Source organism: Octopus bimaculoides, chromosome 16 (assembly GCF_046866305.1).
Source record: "Octopus bimaculoides isolate indiv1 chromosome 16, ASM4686630v1, whole genome shotgun sequence".
Classification (NCBI taxonomy): Eukaryota; Metazoa; Mollusca; class Cephalopoda; order Octopoda; family Octopodidae; genus Octopus; species Octopus bimaculoides.
In genome coordinates this window covers 11,478,649-11,498,846 of record NC_142943.1, presented here as the reverse complement: position 1 = coordinate 11,498,846, position 20,198 = coordinate 11,478,649, and the positions used below count along the sequence as shown (strand labels likewise).

Genomic DNA, 20,198 nt, shown 5'->3' with positions numbered 1-20,198 from the left:
TTGGATTTTGTCAAACAGCTGTTGTTGTGAGATTATGGATCCAGTTGCCTGCTGATTCCAGCATGAAAATTTCCCACTGATTTCCTTTTGATTGGGAAAGTCTGGTTGTTTTGGTGAATGTGTAGTACTGAAAGTATTGAAGATAGATAGCACTGTGTAACATGATTTTTGTCCTTGGGGAGCAACTGTCATTTCTTGTTTGCTTATCTTTAGAAAGTATGAAAAATAGTTAATATTCCCTTCAAACTTTGCTTTTTTACATTTATTTAAACCCCCAAAGAATCCCTCTCGACACATGGCTATGATGCTCCCTGACTACTCCTGCTCAAGAGCAGTGATGCAGATATTGTCAGTCACTAAGGGACATGCTCAAATGGATAAGGTCAAGCAACTGACAAGCAAATCTGTGACATTGAGCAGAATATTTGCTATAATGTTATTTCTGCTTCAGCAGGTCAGCATTGACTATCTGAAATGTAATGAAAAATAGGTTAGTTTCAAAATACTGATGTCCAGGTCACAAAAGCAAAGTTTGAAGGGAATGGTAGCCATTTCCTTTGATTTCTTGATAAAAGCAGAAAGGAAGTAACACCTATACAGGCTAAAGGCAAAAAAAAAAAAAAAAAAAAAAAAAAAAATTTATTACACATTGTAACTTTTCTCTCTTGTCAAGTTCTCATCACTGTTTTAAAGTTCCACTTAGAGTGGAAGCTGGAGGGTAGAGTTATGTTACTCTCCAGCAAATTTATTTCGAAGGTGAGTGAGAACGGCAGATATGGCCTGAGTGATTTGACTTCTCTCTCTCTCTCCATAATCTTGTTGGCTAGAGAGTGACAGCTTGAGTGTTGATAAAGTACCAGTCAAGTACTGGAGTTGATGGTATCAACTAATCCTTTCTCCAAAAAATTGCTTCCCTTGTACCAGAATTGCAAATGGTAATTATTATTATTATCATCATCATCATCATCTTCATTATTATTATTATTCATGGTTTGAGAAGTAGTGTCAGGAGTTTCCTTTCATCCTCACAAGGAATAAAGGACATCTTGGATGGGCTATGTCTAAATAAAAAATATACAAAGTTAACCAATTTGATTAGAGGATGCTCTTTCACTGTTTACAGACTCCGGTATAGTTGTTCTCTCAAATATACCTGTCTATATTTATAGGCAATCATCTTGTGAGAATCTTTATAGAACTGAGTGATTGTCTATTATTACTGCTGTACTAATTACAACTAGGTTAATAGACATTACTTACATGCCGTGATGTTTTCTATTCAGTATTTATGTCTGTGTAGTTCCTTGACTTCTCAAGTTTCTTTCACACAACATTACAGTCACTCAATGTTGTTCTGTCAGTTATTAACATATTAATGTCCTTTTTTCTTTCCTTTTTTTTTAATGTTTTTTTCATGGGTTGTATAATAAGTCTTTCTTGTGCTATGAAATCTTTGGATTTTTCTGAGACAGATAGCTTTGTGTAAACACAGCACAGAGATTAAGTGACCTCGCAGTATATTGGGCATAACAAATGCACACACATATGCGTATACCCTTTACTTCCTTCAGAGAATAGGCCATTGACATTTTCTTCCATTGTTCTCAGCTCTAGTTTGTCTTTTCTGTTGCTTCCAGGTCTTGTTGGTTTTACACCGTCATTGAAATTTCGGTAACTTGGCTTTTTTCCCCTAGGTAGGGTTATTGGCCTCTATTAGTCTGTACTTATTCTATGTAGATAAGTGGTTCTCAGTTGGGGTCCATATAGCCCCTGAGGGTCCATATAGGATTTTTGGGGTCCACGCAACAAAAGAGTAAATTGGGGATCTACAATAGTATTTTAAAGGCCTCTGAAAAAATGTTGCTTTCAATTTATGCATTGGTATGTATTGTAAGAAACAGCTAGGTTTCTTTCTCTAGCATTTTACATTGTTCAACCTCCAAGTTGATGTGTGAAAACCAAAATAGGAATTTTGAAAGAAGTATCTATAAAACCAGTTTTTAAACATTGAATGGCTTTGTGGGGGTCTACCAAAGTAAAATAATAATCAAAGGGGTCCATAGATAAAAAAATGGTTGAGAACCCCTGATTTAGAGCCTATTAGAGTAACCAATAATGTTAAGAAATTTGCTTTTGAATTCAATCAAGAAGAGAAAGCACATATCACATCCTGATTAATCTGGTCATAATCTAGCTTTATAAGTCTGTACTTATTCTATCGGTCTCTTTTGCTGAATCGCTATGTTACTGGGATGTAAGCAAACCAATGCTAATTGTCAAACGAGTGGGTGGAACAAACATAATAGCAAACACACACACACAACTGATTATATGTGTGTATGCATGAACAGGGTTGTATGGCTGAGAAGTTACTTCTCAGTCACACAGCTTTGGGTTCAGTCCCTTTGCATGGTAACATGGCCAAAGTGCCTTGTATGGCCCTGGGCTGACCAATGTCATGTGAAGGATTTTGTTAGATAGAAACAGGAAGAAGTCTGTCGTGTAAATGTTCACGATCCGTACTGAGCTATGGTTACATTCAATGACATCACTATTTGCAGCTCACCTGCAAGCAGTGATGTTATTGTTTGTGGTTGGGCTGCAACTGATGATGTTTGTTGACGTTTTCTGTCAATAAATTGTCAGTAAGTTCTTTGCTTTCAAATTCCTTTGGAAACAAAACATTCTTTGCTGGCAAAATAGGTAAGTGTTGGTGACAGGAAGACCATCTGGTTGTGAAAGTTGTAGCTCAAATACCATCATATAAACCTTGCTTGCTTGGAAAAATAGATTTCAAATAAATGAATGAACAAATGATAAATCACTGTTGGGAAAATTGCTCAGCAATGCCATCTACATGAGCAATAGTTAAGCTTATGCTAAGATAGTTAAGGAAGTATTAACTATTGCTTTTCATGTGTATAGTGTCTCTGGGTAATTTTTTCTTCAATGGTTTATTATTTTAGTAAATGTGTTAATTTTTATGTTCATTTATTGTACATTATGTAGGCACAGCAGTGGCTGTGTGGCAAGAAATTTGTTTCCTAGCCACATTGTCCCGGGTTCAATCCTATGGTATGGTATGTTGGACAAGTGTCTTCTACTGTAGCTCCAGGCCAACCAAAGCCTTATGATTGGATGGAAACTGAAAGAAAACCATTCTGTGTATGTATATGTGTATACACACACACACACACACACACACACACACACACACACACACACACACACACACACACACACACACACACACACACACACACACTCTGTATATATCTATGTATGTGTGTCTTTGATTTTGGCCTGCACCACCACTTGACAATGGGCGTTGGTTTATTTATGTCCTTGTAATGTAGTAGTTCCACGAAAGAGACTGACAGAATAAGTACTAGGGGTTGATTTGTTTAACTAAATCCTTCAAAGCAGTGCCCTAGTGTGGGTGCAATCGAAAAACTGAAACATGTAAATGATGAAAGCTAATTATGTTTTATGATTCTCTTTTCACTATTTTGGTAAATACAGTAAAGACTATACTTTGTTGAAGAGGTCTAATAAGAATGAAACCTGTCCAGAGATGTCTTCTTATCGAAATAATATCAGCACATTCTGTATAGTAAGCCACAGAAACCATGCCCAAAATACAACATATGAGGTATGATCTGTCAACTTGTTTGGAAGGGTAGTAAACGCTGAACAAGAACTAACTCAGGCCATGATATGACCAGTTGTTCAAACTTTGCCAGCATTGAAACCAGACATATGATGATGTCTTTAAGTTAGTGTCATCTTTTCCTCAATGCATAATTGTTATTAATTAGCTTTTTGATATGCATTGTATTAAATGTGTTAATACCAGTTGCATGTGGTGGTGATTTGTCGTAGGGTGTGCTATCACGTTGAATCTACTTCTCTGGCGTGAATATAAACGTGTAAGTTATTTCTGTATATAATACAACTTCCACCTTACTTTGTTTTTGTGTATGTATTATTAGATTTGAAAGCAAATTATGCCTGGATTGTATTATATGATATGTTCGTTCTCTTCTTGATTGAATTCAGGAGCAGATTTCTGACATTATTGGTCCTGTTTTGGCGACTAAACTTCAGCCTTTCTCTCAATGTTGAGACATTGTTGCTTTATCTCTATTCTATAAATACTTCCAAAGTTGTTGTTTTGCCAAACTTTCTTCCCTTGTACTTTTGTAAATTTACCAATCAAGTAATTCACTTTTCTGCTAAATCTCATCCTTTTATTGGGATATCCCATAAATAATGCGGTTTTTTCATACTTCTTTTATTTGTCAAAATTAAGACAAAGTACCTTTTTAATCTTAAATATACTCTCCTTCATTTTCTACAATACTCTTCCATCTCTCTGGTAGACTTGCAAGGCCCCTCTTCCAAAATTCACTTGCCCAGGATGAAAAATACTCATTGAGTACTGTTCTGATCTCGTCTACAGAATTCATATTTTTTCTGTCCAAATAATTTTGAAGACTGCAGAATAAATGATAATTAGATCGGGCATTGTCCAGCAAATATGGTGGATGAGGCATCATTTCCCATTCAAACTTCTCCAGTCTTTGGAAAGTTATCCTTGCTGTATGTGGCTGAGCATTATCCTGATGGAAGAACACCTTTTGTCTTGAAACCAGAGATGGTTGTTTTTCTTCTACCACTGACTTAAGCCGCTCAAGCTGCACGTAGTAGATCTCCTTTGTTATCATTTGGGTTGGGTTTAAAAGTTCAAGGTGGACTAAACCTTTCATATCCCACCAAACAGATAACACCTTATGTGGGTGAAGACCTTCTTTAGCCTGGTGTGCCAGTGTTTCTCCTTTCCCTATCCACTGTCATCGGCACTTGAAATTTTTATAGAGAATCCGTTTCTTGTCACCAGTCACTATTCGGTCCAAAAAGGGTTCATTCGTGAGGCGTGACAGCAAAGAAGATTACACATTCACTCTCTGCACGTGAGTAAACTCAGAAAATTTGTGAGGAACCCACTGACCCAATTCGCTGACTTTTCCAATGGCACACGGGTGTCAATGAACGGTTGAATGACCAAATCCAAGCTTCTCTGCTAGTTCCTCAACAGTTATGATGGGATTTTGTTCCACCAGGATTTTCAGGATGTCTTTGTCAAGCTCTTACAAAGCTTCCAGGATGAGGCTCGTTTTCTAGGCTGTTGTTTCTGACTTGGAGTTTCTGAAACCACCATTGACACTGGCTTACACTTATTGTCCGATCCCCATATACTGCATTAATATTCTGTTGCATTGTTGCCTTTACTAAACTCATAAAGCAAGATATACCGAATATGCTCCTTTGTCACTTCTATGATAGCTTTGTAAAAATAACTGTTAAAATCGAACTGCACTCTTTAAAATTTGCACTAAGAATAAGGACAAGGTAAAATTACTATTTTTCTAGCAAATTGATGCAGGTAGTTTATCCCATCCCCCTCTGACTTTTAGTTCATGCAATTGAAAAACTGCATTATTTATGGGATAACCCAATACCTTGTTGCTCCCTCCTTCAAGAAGTGTTTCTTCTCTATTTTCTCTCCATGAGCTTCTTGTCTTGTGGCACTCAGTCTCTTCCTTCTCGTTTTTCTTAGATAAATATGATCTTAATGTTTTCAAATTTTGCATTTTTTTTTTTTTTGTATGATTCTTGGGGGCAACTTCTCATTAAGTTAAAATAAAATTTTCCCTTTCCATTTCTTTTGTAATTCCCAACATACTTAATGGTTGCTTGAGGGCTGTTCTATCATTGGTTGTTTGCTGCCTTGTTGGGAATAACTTCTAATAATAATAAAAAGAAAAAAGGGAAATTGAATTTATCATCTTTGGTAAATATGCCCTTGGTTAACACTAAACTATATAGAGCAGTTGTGTTACATTAGTTTTGTGGTGGTGGTGATGATGGTAGTGGTGATGATGGTAGTGGTGTTGGTAGTTGTTGTGGAGGTAGTAGTAGTTGTTCACATCTCCATAACTTAGGTGGTTTGGCAAAAGAGACCAATAGAATAAGGACCTGACTTTAAAAAAAACAGTGTGATCAGTTTATTCAACCAAAAACCTTTCAAGGAGGTACTCCAGCATGGTCACAGTTCAATGGCTGAAATAAGTAAAAGATAAAGATACCAAAGATGGTAAATTTTCTTCAGTTTAATAAAAAAATTTTTACTAGAAGTTACTCCCAACAAAACAGCAAGCAACCAGTGATAAGAACAGACCCTTGAGCAACCATTTAATATGTTGGGAACTACAAAAAAAAATAAAAATAATAACTGCCACAAGGCATATTGTTCCGTATTCTAAGACTTCTGCTAATCTGATTTAACTATTTACTCTCCTCTCCTTTCTTCATGTGTGCTTTTATAATATTATCCTTACCCATGGCTTCATCACTACTGATAAATCACATTTAAAAAAAAAATTAAAATGTTAAGAATTGTATTAAAAGGTTGTTGAAATATTTTGTGTATTGTAGAAGTATAACCAACTTATTGCAGATAAATTTCACCAAAATATCTTATATGGACCCCCCCCCCCCCCAAGGGGCCATATGAACCCTGGTTGAGAACCACTGATTTAAAGGTTCTTTGCTTGTTGAAATTAATTGTTGTGGTTATTTAGACCTAGCTCAGCAATGTTCAAGTAAACACGTGATCAAGTGCAATCCAGCCATGACTAGCTGGTCCTTTATTTAGATTATAAGACAGTGGTGTGATTTAAGGGAGATTAGGATACTAATTCTACCAAATAATTATACAAACTCTGTAGTAACCTTATTAAAATTAATTATAGTAAACTGGTTATGTGGAATTTACACCCACAATTAATTAGAAATTGTTGCATATTACTAAGGAATGTACATGAAAGTTGATTTATTACTTGGCATCAATTTTGTTGTTTGTTTCCCCTGTACAGATTGTTTCATATAATTCTTGATATTTATAAGGACCAGGATGTTTTGCAGTTGTTTAGCATTCCTGTTCTTCTAGCAGGAATATGTAGGTGGGCATCACTGAATTTTTTGTTCTTAACTGATTCCAGCAAGTTTGATTACCTGTTTTTCACTTGTTGGAACAACAAAAAGAAAGACTGCCACTCCAAGTGTTTTCCTTGTGGGTTTTTATATATTGTATATATTTGTGTGTGTGTGTGTGTGTGTGTATATACTGCAGGAGTGGCTGTGTGGTAAGAAGCTTGCTTCCCAATCACATGGTTCCGGGTCCAGTCCCACTGTGTGGCACCTTGGGCAAGTGTCTTCTACTATATCCTTTGGCCAACCAAAACCTTGTGAGCAGATTTGGTAGATAGAAACTGAAAGAAGCTTGTTGCATATATATATATATATATGTGTGTGTGTGTGTATGTGTGTATATATGTGTGTATACATCTATGTGTGTATATATATTATATATATATATATGTATATTTGTGTCTTATTCTATCAATCTCTGTTGATAAACTGCTAGTTACAGGGATGTAAACAAACCAACATGGTTTGTCAAGTGGTAATGAGGGTGGGTAGGGGTGACACGCACTCACAATCTCTCTCTCTCTCTTTCTCTCTTTCTCTCTCTCTCTCTCTCTCTTTCTCTCTCTCTTTCTCTTTCTCTCTTCTCTCTCTCTCTCTCTCTCTCTCTCTCTCTCTCACACACACAGGGCTTCCACACAGTTTTTCTATCTACCAACTTCACTCACAAAACACTGGTTGGTCTGGGGCTACAGTAGAAAATTCTTGTCCCCAGGTGCCATGCAGTGGGATTGAACCTGAAAGCACATCATTGCAAAGTGAGTTTTTTAACCACACTGCCATGCCTATTCATTTAAATCTTATATTCAAACACTCTTATAATCTCAGAAAGGAATCGTTTGTATCCAATTAGTTCGGCAAGCTTGATTTTTCGGGGAAATATATCCACAACAGCAACAAAATCTGATGGGGGAACATATTTGAGGATGCAGTATAGTAATAGTGGTGATAGTAGTAGTAGTATATGTAATAGTTGTAGTAGTAGTAGCAGCAGCAGTAGTAGTTTTTGGGAAATACACCAGTTCCATTAATGTGAGAGAGATTTTAGTTTGAAATTCTTCCAAGCGTTTTCAGATGTTTAGAAATTTTACTTTAGATTAATAATTTAGTTTAAAATTCTGTTTTATGTTTGTGGAATGTCTGTGATTTGCTTCTTTCCCTAGTTTGGCATTGATTCAAAGTGCACAGTTTTAAGACCGAGATAAAATTGTCAGGTTTATAATTCAGGATGTAATCTTAGAGAGATCTCAGTGAAGCTAAGTTGTCAGGGAATTGAGTTTGCTACTTCAGAAACTTCAGTACTATCTGCTTATTTCCATTTACTAGATATCTCTGAAGAGTACATCGATCATTTGGCAAACCAAGAAGATACCTTTTAATTCATTGGTAAAGCTACTTCCATTGAGATTGCTTAACCCTTTCAATAGTGTCTGATCTGAAACTGCCTCTCCTTTCATTTATGATACAAAGTTCTTGTTTTAAATTGACATAAATTAAAACCTATCAAAATTTTATGCTAATTTATGTTCCAAACAAATAGCAATAGTTATTTTACTAAATTCTTTATTATTTTATGAATTTATTTTATAAAAGTTATTTTAGGTGCAGGTGTTGTAGTGTAGTAGAAGTTTGCTTCTTATTACCACGTGATTCTGGGTTCAGTCCCATTTTGTGACATCTTGGTTAAGTGTCTTCTGCTCTGTGTATTCTTTTATTTGTTTTGGTCATTTAACTGCGGCCATGCTGGAGCACCGCCTTTAGTCGAGCAAATCGACCCCAGGACTTATTCTTTGTAAGCCTAGTACTCATTCTATCGGCCTCTGTTGCCAAACCGCTAAGTGACGGGGATGTAAACACACCAGCATCGGTTTTCAAGCAATGCTGGGGGGACAAACGCAGACACTGGCGATAACTATTAATTTCCATATATATATATATATATATATATATACGATGAGCTTCTTTCAGTTTCCATCTACCAAATCTACTCACAAGGCTTTGGTCGGCCCTAGGCTACAGTAGAAGACACTTGCTGAAGGTGCCACGCAGTGGGACTGAACCCGGGACCATGTAGTTGGTAAGCAAGCTACTTACCACAAGCGGTTCCCCAGCAATCTAATGGCTGAAACAAATAAACGGATAGTTATTCTCTAAATTCCTTGTTCTTAAATTAACTGAAACAAGGGCAGTGTAGTGTAACTGAAATATAGTAACAAAATGGTTAAGGAAGAAGAAAGGAAAAAAATAACTAGAAAATGACATGGATTTCACAACTGCTAACTTAATTCCCATCAAGTCATGTGACCCAGTTCCAGTTTCCTTCTAACTCCGTTTCACAACACTTTTTGACGTTGCTGGAGGATATTGAGGAAAACATAAACACCACAAACACCTCCATCTGTAGAGTGGAAGTTAATCTCTCAACCTTGTGTGTGCTTATGTAATAGGAAAATCTGTACAAAGACTGTTATCTTGCTGTTATCATTGAATCTAGTTGTATAACAGCACCAGCTATAGCAGAGCAGGAATTATATTGGCAGCAAGAGAGCTGATGCGTTATTATGTGGTGGTAGTAAGCTTTGGTAATCTTTGATAAATGTTGTCAATGGAGACTGTACATTTTTGTGGCTGTTTGCATTAAACATGTTATTAATGAAGATTTGAAAGATGAAACTATAGCTAAATAGTATTCTTGTATTTATTCAGCATTATCTTTCATTTGCTTAATGATTATTCTCCTTCCAGGATTGAGTAGTTTTTAATCGTTGTTTCATGCATAAAAAGTATGTGTGTGCGTGTATAGATATGTATATATGTCATGTATGTGTCTGTGTACATTACATACACACACACACATTAATCAAAGTGTACAGCATTATATATCCATCATGGCCAATCTTACCAATTGGTTTTGTACTAGGGGTTCAACAACAGTGATAGGTTGCAGTCTGATTATGTGACCTTGGGCTTTTCAGTGATGGCAATTATGGAATGAAATATAGCAACTGCCATATGAGTGCATATTTCTTCTGACTTATGGACTTTTAGACAGTGTGTGTGTGTTTCAAAATTCCTATTTTGTTATTCATATATAAACTTGTCTAGGTTAAACTATGCAAAACATTAAAGAAACCTGGCTGTTTCTTGTAATATATACTTCTGAATCAAAAATTTATTCAGGGGTCCTTAAAGTACTCCTGTGGATCTCCAATTTATTATTTTGCTATGATGGATCCCCAGAAATCTTAATGAACCCCCATGGCTCATATGGACCCCAGCTGAGAGCCAGTGATGTTGAGGCTTCCTGGTTTGCTTCTAAAGTTGCTGTGTCGTAACCTTTTAGCATTTGAACCAGTCATATCCAGCCAAAATATTCTATTATGCTGTACTGACCAAATCTAGCCTCTCACATCTACCTTACAATGTCAGTGTAAAAATAAACAATCATGTCATCGAAATCTTGTGGCCAGAAGCTAATGCATGGTTAATTCAAAACAATGTGAATAAATAAGCATTACATTTGACAGAATCATCTGAACACTAAAGGATAAAAACCATCCTTTTTTTTTTATATTCCAGATATTTCTGCTGCTGTCAGTTCTATTGATACTACTGTCCTATGTTGGGATCCAGCTGATCAGGAAAAAACCTGACACTGATGAGTGCTATACCGGTAAGTCTTCTTTTTGTTGTCTTTCTTTTCATGAATAGGTGGGGGCTCATATTTTTGGTGAGAGTATGAGGGGGCCAGTTGATGGTTGTGGCAGATTGTAATTGACTGAAGTTAGCTTGTCAGAGTGGGGTTATCTATTTGAGAGGGAATCGGTGAAAACAAGTGTTGATAATTGCCATCATCATCACCATAATTGCAATCGTCATAATTGCCATCATTGCCACCATAATTATCATCATCATCACCATAACTGTCTTCCTCATCACCATTGTCATCATCATCATCATTGTTATCATCATCATCGTAATTGTTATCCTTATCGTAATTGTCATGATCTTCATCATTATAATTGTCTTTGTCATCACCATCATCATCGTAATTGTTATCCTTATCGTAGTTGTCATCATCTTCATCATTATAATTGTCTTTGTCGTCGTCATCATCATCATGTTATTCAATGGTAAAGTGGAAGGAATTGATCATGGAAAAGAAATTTTCCAGAAATTTAACATAGATGGCAATAAAAGAGTGACAGAGCAAGCTAGCTCTTTAGGGCCCATTCTCAACCTTTTTAGTTTGTGATATACTAACTTAAATTGTGTTTTAATTATTGTAGGTTTAGTGATTGTAATGTATATACTTACAAAACCTCCAAGAAACTGTTAAGGACCAGTGCTTAGTCCCAGTTTTATAATAAGCAGATGAGAGATAAATCTTTTCCCCCCTCCATGGGTAGGATTCTGATCTATTGCAAATGATTTAGTTTATTTCCTTGACATCTAGATGAACTGGGGGCCATGAGCAATAAAGGATTCTACACAGAAATACATTGAAGTGCTTGTGGTGAATTTGAACTCTTGGCTTTTGAGCAGCTAGTCCAATAGCTATTCACTAGTCTTGTTGCTCCTTTCTGGTGAATAGAGAGAGGACTCGTTTGGAGGGAGTGAATTTGAGAGAAACGTGCTTCTGTAGAAGAAGGAATGATCCAAGTGTTTAACATTTTGTATAGTTTCACTATGACTATTTTTATCTTGTGCTAGTGTCACAGTAGCTACATTTGGTACACACCTGGGCTCCACACCTGTTTCTGCACTCTGTCCATGTGTGAGTTCCACTCTTGGTTCACTTTTAGTTCATTTCTAGCCCCACTTTTGGTTCCATATGTAGTTTTAGTGGCTGAAACCATTATGCAGTGTATGGAAATTGTTAGTCTTGTTGTTCTACTAATTTCTTACTATTAACCTCTCGTGACCTACACCAGGAGAGGGTCAAATTTGATTGATATCCGAGAAATTAAGATTATATATAAACCATTACAGTTTCTCTCCCTCCTTCTGTTTTGCTGTTTAGTAGTGTTTGAGGTTAGCTAAGTGCTGATTAGAAGCTTGTGTATAAGGCAGAGAATATACTACTGGCTGGCTTTGTTAGTCACTTGATGAGAATTGAAGGACTTCCTTTCTTTAATGATGCCATGAATTATTTGGTCGTCTCAGTGCCTGGCAGTAGAAGAAATGTATTTCCTCTCTGAAGCTGGTCTCTATGAAAACGCACTTGTACCACTTTTCAATGCCATTGGCGATGGGCTCTTTGTAGGTAATGTCTAAGTGCCTGTGCTGTCTTTACTGGTGGTTATTGGGTTAGTGTTTAAGATGGATGCTGAGAATGACTGTGTTCCCCTTTGTGCTGGCAGCTGGGTGACTCTGTCTTACTGGAAACAACTGTGTAACTCTTATAAGTACCTGTTTGTATGTGTATGTATCTTTCCCTTACTGGTGGCGACTGTGTGTGTGTGTATCCTTTACTGGTGGCCACTAGATGTGTGTCTGCTCATACTGGGTGAGTGACACTCCCCCATGTAGATGACCTCTGGGTGAATGATCTCATACAAGTGGCTTCTGGACAAGTGTTCCCTCTCGTGAAGTTGTCTTCTAGGTAAGTTTTAGATAAGAAGCTATTGATACCCGGTCCTTGAAATAATATTTTCATAAATGTGTATAATGTCTTATATATATATTTGTTTTCAATGGTTTATTTAGAAAAAGAAAATGCTCTATACATAGCTTCTGAAGCAACACAAATTGCAAACTTAGCCTAAATGCTTGCAATATATGGGCTCTGCTCAAGGCCAGTGTTGATGTTGAACTGAATGTTTATGTCCACCATCCAAACACCTCTTAAGAATAAAGTGTACATAATGAAATTTTGATTAAGATTTAGTTTAGTTGACAGAAATATTGTGCAAGGGCCTTCCTTGAAATATTAGGATCCACTCCATTTACAGTTCATAAATTTTATTGTGACAAATCTTATTAAGAACCCGCTGGAGCCTTCTGGCTCCTCTGTTCTTGTCAAACCATCCAACCAAGTTATCATGAAAAGAATGATGGTAAATGATGATGATGATATACATTTTTATATGTATATCTATATAATCAAAACTCCAAACTCAGAAACTATTTGTTGAAGTGCATTACACTAATGGCCCTTCCTTTCACCACCTGTCTCCCACCATACACCTCTCTTGCTAAGTAACTCCTGTCTAGCTTTATGTAATTGCTACCTCACTCTGTCTAAACGTACATTTATATAATTGCAGTAATATGATTGTATAAAGTAAAAAAAAAAAATGTTATATACAAGCTTTATTGTTAAATTTTGATGCATTATGTAACATGTGTTGGAATATATTATTTCAGTAAAAATATTATGAATCACATTTTATTAAAAACATAGTTTTACAGAAAGAAAGGAAAGAAAAAAACACATTTAAAGTATAAAGGATCAAATTATCGAGACATAACTACCTCACCAAGGGAACAAAAATGATAAGAGAAGAAAGGTGGGAGGGGAGAAGCTGCAGAAGATGGTGGGAGGGAGTAATGATGAGAATAAATGGGTTTTGTATCCCTGAGAACAAATGGGTTGTACCCCATAGAACAGTCATGTCCGCCTTGTGGACATGATTGCAATCGGGTTGCTGTGGAGACTGGCCAGCAACATTTGCTGCAACTGTCACCCCCACCTTGCAGAGCTCATATCTCTCAATGGCTGCAGTTACTTTGATTTTGCAGAGAAAAATCAGCAGTGTGGGTTTGGAGAGCACCTAAGGTTTATGACTTGGATGTTTTGCATAATTTATTTCAAGCGTCTTTATTAAAAAAAACACAAACTTACGCGCAGACGTAGCTGTGTGGTAAGAAGCTTGCTTCTCAACCACATAGTTACGGGTTCCATCCCACTGCATGGCACCTTGGGCAAGTGTCTTCTACTATAGCCTCGGGCCGACCAAAGACTTGTGAGTGGATTTGGTAGATGGAAACTGAAAGAAGCCCATCGTATATATGTATATATATATATATATATATATATATATATATATATATATATATATATATATATATATATATATATATATATATATATATACATGTATGTGTGTGTATATGTTTGTGTGTCTGTATTTGTCCCAACATCACTTGACAACCAATGCTGGTGTGTTTATGTCCCCGTAACTTAGCGGTTCGGCAAAAGAGACCGATAGAATAAGTACTAGGCTTACAAAGAATAAGTCCTGGGGTCGATTTGCTCGACTAAAAGGCGGTGCTCCAGCATGACCACAGTCAAATGACTGAAACAGGTAAAAAAATGTAGCTGTGTGGTAAGAAGCTTGCTTCTCAACCACATAGTTCCAGGTTCCATCCCACTGCATGGCACCTTGGGCAAGTGTCTTACTATTACCTCGAGCTGACCAAAGCCTTGTGAGTGGATTTGGTAGATGGAAACTGGAAGAAGCCTGTCATATGTATGTGTGTGTAAAAAAAAAAAGAAGCTACCTTAGTAAAATCTGTCCAGCCCATACAAGCATAGAAAAGCAGACATTAAACTAATGATGATGATCTGTCTGTCTGTCTGTCTCTTTCCCTCTCTCTTATTTATCCAAAATAAAATCAATATGAGAATCAGCTGGAAACGCAGCTATATTTCCATATAAGAGGATATTTGGAAAGTTAAAACAAACGGTTATTTATGCTCATGGGCAACATTTGTGGTGTCATAATTTTAGTCTGTAAGTGAAATTCTTTTCTCATGTTTCAGGTTGTCATAGTTTTAGTGTGAAAAGAAAATTCTTTCCTTCTTTTTCAAATAAAATAAAGACAAATTGCATTGCATTTTATTCTCTGTAACTTGTGCATATTTCTCTGTGTTTATAGATGACATTTTCTGCTCCGAGGAAATACAGCTTCATAATTCGTGCTTATAAGAGAAATGACTGTTTTCCATGCTTCACGTCTTTCAATGTGGTTTATAGTCTGAAAACACATTTAAACAAAATACTGTTGCATGGGGGATTTGTCTCTAGAATTTTCTATAATTTTTATAGTATCTTTTATCTTTTACTTGTTTCACTCATTAGACTGTGGCCATGCTGGGGTACCACCTTATAGAATAGAATTTTAGTCGAATGAATCAACCCCAATATATATATTTTTTAAAGCTTGGTACCTATTCTATCACTCTTTTGCTGAACTGCTACATTAAGGGAGTGTAAACACACCAACACTGGTTGTCAAGTGGTGGGGGACAAACACACACACACACACACATGGCAGGCTTCTTTCGGTTTCCATCTACCAAATTTATTTACAAGGCTTTGGTTGCCCCAAGACTGCAGTAAAAAACACTTGCCCAGGGTGACATGCAGTGGGACTGAACCTGGAACCATGTGGAGGTGCAATGGCCTAGTGGTTAGGGCAGTGGACTCGCAGTTGGAGGATCACGGTTTTGATTCCCACACCGGGCATTGTGTATGTTTATTGAGCGAAAACACCTAAAGCTCCACGAGGCTCCGGCAGGGGGTGGTGGCGACCCTTATTGTACTCTTTCGCCCCAACTTTCTCTCACTCTTTTTTCCTGTTTCTTGTGTAAAGCTGCAATGGACTGATGTCCCATCCAGCTGGGTGGGGAACATGTACACCATAGAAACCGAGAAACCGGACCCTTGAGCCTGGCTAGGCTTTAAAAGGGCACATGAATAAAAATAAATCTAAATATTATTCTCAAAATAATAACTGAACTGAATAAAATATCATTCAATGAAGATTTTTCTTTACAACTTAGGGATTTTCTCTGCTGTGCTCGTAATATTTTTTGTAGCAAGGCTCAAGCTATATTGTCATAATTTTAGCATATTAACCCTTTTATTGCCATATTCATTTTGAGATGCTCTGTGTTTCTTTCAATCAATTTTAAATATAACAAAGAATTTAGTAAAATAACTTAGTTATCATTAAGCTAGTGTTAGGAACACAAATTGTGACTAAAATTTGGTGGAAGATTTTAATGCAAAGCTTATGAAAATAAGACATTTCTACTACAGAGCCAGAGCTGGTTTCAGTTGGGTTGGTAACGAAAGGGTTAATCTTGATCTCCTCAGTGATACCTAATAATTAACCAGATGTTCTCTGCTGCTTCCTCAGTCTGCTAGTTCTTATTTGCATTTGTTCCATCAGTATCTTCTACAATCAATTCACAGAAATTTTTCATTGAGCATGCATTATATTTCTGTACCATCTCTCCTGCATACATCTGCCATCATTTTGATCCTGTCATTTTCAATGCATTCGGTTTGTGTCTATATTAAATCTGCACATCATTAAGCTAGTGACTAAGGTTTGGAGGAAGATTTTAGTTCAAAACTTATAAAAACAAGACATTCGTCCTACAGAGCCAGAGGTGGTTTCAGCCAGGCTGGTATCGAAAGGGTTAAGGAAAAGGAATTTTTTTTCTTTGGTTTTTCAAGTTTCAAGTCTCTTAAAACTAAGCATAATTCTTAACAACTGAATAGTATAAAATATCAGTGCATTGGGTTTTCTTCTATAACTTGGGATGTTTTTCTCCACAGTTATGTGAAGAATGTGCAAATAAGATAGGCCAAATTTGAAAGGGAGCAGGTCAAAATGTTTTATAAACTGTAAGGAGAATTCAACTGAAGTATATTACTGAAATATCCTTACTTCTTAATGTGGTACACACAGTAAGTAGTCTAGACCTAACACAAGTGTAAAGCCATTAAATAAATTTTATATATATATGTATATATATATTAATTATAGTGTAGCTGCACTATGTTATATGAAAACACTGCTGATGTCAAATGTTTTAGAATAAAGTATTGTTTGTGCTGTTTGTTTTATGCATTCCTTTCATTTCATCCAACAGGTGATGAAGATCTTTATGTTTACAAGATCTCGTAAGTAGCCATGGTTATCTTTTGTTCTCTTGTCACATTGTGTATGTATGTGTGTGTGACTGAGTGTGTGTGTGTACATGTAAATGAATGAATGTGTGTGTATATGTGTCTATGCATTAGTCTGAATGTGTGTGTCTGTATGTATTAGTCTGAATGTGTGTCTGTGTGTGTGTGTGTGTGTGTGTGTGTGTCTGAATGTATATGTGTCTTTGTGTATGCATAAGTCTGGATGTATGTTTGAGTCTGTGTGTTGGGTGGTATGTATCTGTGTATGTGTGTGTGTGTGTGCGCGCGTACGCGACCCCGTTTGTGTGTATTGGTTTATTTGTGTGTCTAAAAGAACACACCCACTTCCGTAGACATCTATACACAAACATAGTTAAAATTGAAGAGTAACTTTATTACAATGCGTCTTCCCCATATCCTACTACAACATACTGTACATAGTAGGTCAACATCTCCCTGGGTAGATGTGGGGTGCCAGTTGAAAGGGGTATGGTTACAGCAACATCTGAGTTTGTGTATCTTGAAAATGGAAGGAAATTGTTTACATTTTTTTTTAGCTTGTTTTGATTTATCCATTTTTAATTAGTATATCACATGATCATGTGACTGACCAAACTAGACTATCAGATGTTGTTATACATCGCTGGTCACAATGTGCTTTGCATTGTTTTAGGCATTGAATAACACCACACTGCTGGCTAAGCGAGCATGCCAACATTCCCCCCCTCCATCCCCCTCTGATCAAAGTGGGACTGGAGCAATGTGAAATGAAGTGTTTTGCTCAAGAACACAATGTGATGCCTGGTCTGGGAATCAAACCCACAATCTAGTGGTTGTGAGTGCGACAGCCTAACTACTAGGCTACATGTAACAAGTAAAATGAAAAAACTATAAAAAGATGCACACATATACATACAGTAAAGTATGTGAAAATGTTTTTAATATCTAATGTGATTAGGGGTATCTTTCCATCCTTCTATTTGTCTGAGATCTGCTTTGGTACTTTTACTATGTCTGAATCTTATAGAAATGGTAACAAGTTAAGCGACCTAGGATACTTCCACCATGTCTCTATTTTGTAGAATTACTCTAACAGCTTATGGCTGTGTGGTTAAGAAAGTTGCCTTATAACCATGTAGTTTTGGGTTCAGTCCCACTGTGCTGCACCTTGGACAAGTGTCTTCTATTATAGCTATTGGGCCTACCAATGCCTTGTGAGTGGATTTAGTAGATGGAAACTAATAGAAACTTATCATGTGTGTATGGGTGTACATTTTTGTGTATGTTCTTCTGTACCAGTGCTTGACAAATGGTGTTGTTTTGTTTATGTCCCTGTAAGTTAGTGGGTTTTTTTTTTTTAGTGTTTTGATAAAAACTGAGGATTTCTTAGATCCAATAGTTTCTGAAATTCCAGGGTGACAGCCAATCAAACAATCAGTCATTCAATAAATTAAGCAAACAAATAAATGAAAGCAATGACACCCAATCTTTTGATGTTTGACTTATTTGAAGCTGTAAGGAAAGACGGTGCACAAAACAAAAAATTAAAAAGAAATAAAAAAAAAACCAGCATTGAGGAAGTGAGAGTTTCAGGGCTGTTCTTTTATTGAAGGGCTAAAAACTAATGATTTGGCCCTTTAGCATGCACATTATACAGTCAAAAGTAATATTTATTCATTCTCATTGTTTTGTATCAATCATGCATTATGTTGTAGCTTTGAGATTTTGAAGAGGTAACTGTTAATTTTTACACTGACATTATAGTGTTGGTGTGAGAGGCCAGATCTGGCCAGTTTGATCATAAAACCGGTAGAATACTTTGACTGGACACGGCTGGTTTAAATGTTAAAGTGTTAACACCTTGATTATCTTCCGTCCTTCTCATTCTATCCTTTTACTTGCTGCTACATTGTCTTGTCTCATCATCTTTCTTCTTCACTTTCTCTCTATCTCTCTGTTTGATGCCTTTTGTTTTATTCTTCCAGACTTTTGCTGTGCACCCTTACCTTAGCCATATCCTTTGGTGCTGTCTTGTTGCTACCCATTTCTATAGTCAGTAACGAAGTCCTGTTACTCTATCCCGACAGTTACTACGTGAAGTGGCTCAACAGTTCTTTAATTCACGGTAAGCTCATTATCATGTTATTTGTCACTGTTTTAATCTCCTTGGGAGTGTGCAGAGATGGTGGTGGTGGTGGTGGTAGTGGTGGCATAACTATGTGGTAAAGAAGTTTATTCTACAAATGGGTGGTTTTCGGTTTGGTGGCCTTTGTGATACAGTAGATGATAGTCTTTTGTTAAAGCCTCAAGTTGACCAATGGCTTGGTGTGTGGAATTTGGTGGACATATACTGTGTGGAAGTTCATCAAAAGAAGTCATTCCTATTCTTGGGTGAGAGATTTAATACTCAATTTAACACTGGCAGCTGACTCTTTTGGTGCCTTTAGCCAACCTAGCAAATAACTTCAGTGACCGAGCCTACCCAGCTTGCTAGAAACAGCAGCCAAATTGCCTTTAAATTGTATCCCACTATCTAAAACAAGAAAAAAAAGAGACATTATATATACAAAATGATCTCCCTCCCATATCACAAATCTATCCAAATATCTTGATTCTCATCTCTCCACACTGCAAAAACTTATTTATTCCAACACAAACCATTACTAGTTTCTTTGGACTCTGGTTTTTGTTTGTTGTATGAGACAAATAAGCAGATACTATTTATCACACACACACACTCGCACTGCACACACACTCTCTCTCTCTCTCTCTCTCTCTCTCACCAGCAACTATGAGTTATTTTCAGGTCAATGGCTCCTTAAATTCTACATGCTAACAAAGCCATACATGATATATCCTTGTGAATTAACTGCTTGTCTTTGTTTTTTTGCAGAACTATGGAACTTAATTTTCTTTCTCTCCAACCTGGCGCTCTTCATGTTGATGCCATTCTCCTACTTCTTCACAGAGTCGGAAGGGTTTTCTGGCTCAAGGAGGGTCAGTACATTCTGCATTCTCTTTCACTTTCTCTTCCTTATGTCCACATTTTCCTTTACATGCTTCCCCTTTCACCATTATTCTAATAACTCAGTGCTTGTTTCTTTTTTTTTTTCATTTGTCTGACTCTCTGTATTTCTCTCTCTTTTTCTCTTATGTTTTTTCCTTATTGTTTTATCATAAATGGCGTTCCTCTTTCACCTGTCTCTTCTCATTTCCATG

General features: G+C 36.6%; 1 protein-coding gene across 2 annotated transcripts in view; it reads left to right on the top strand.

The window, feature by feature from the left end:
- LOC106882103 (limb region 1 protein homolog) overlaps positions 1-20,198 on the top strand; it is a 59,393-nt gene that overhangs the window by 19,233 nt on the left and 19,962 nt on the right. For both annotated transcript variants that reach the window (XM_014932661.3, XM_014932660.3), the window contains exons 2-5: positions 10,630-10,723; positions 16,943-16,973; positions 18,965-19,104; positions 19,873-19,976. In XM_014932661.3, coding sequence (XP_014788147.1) covers positions 10,630-10,723; positions 16,943-16,973; positions 18,965-19,104; positions 19,873-19,976 — 369 coding nt within the window. The remainder of the gene's footprint in view (positions 1-10,629; positions 10,724-16,942; positions 16,974-18,964; positions 19,105-19,872; positions 19,977-20,198) is intronic.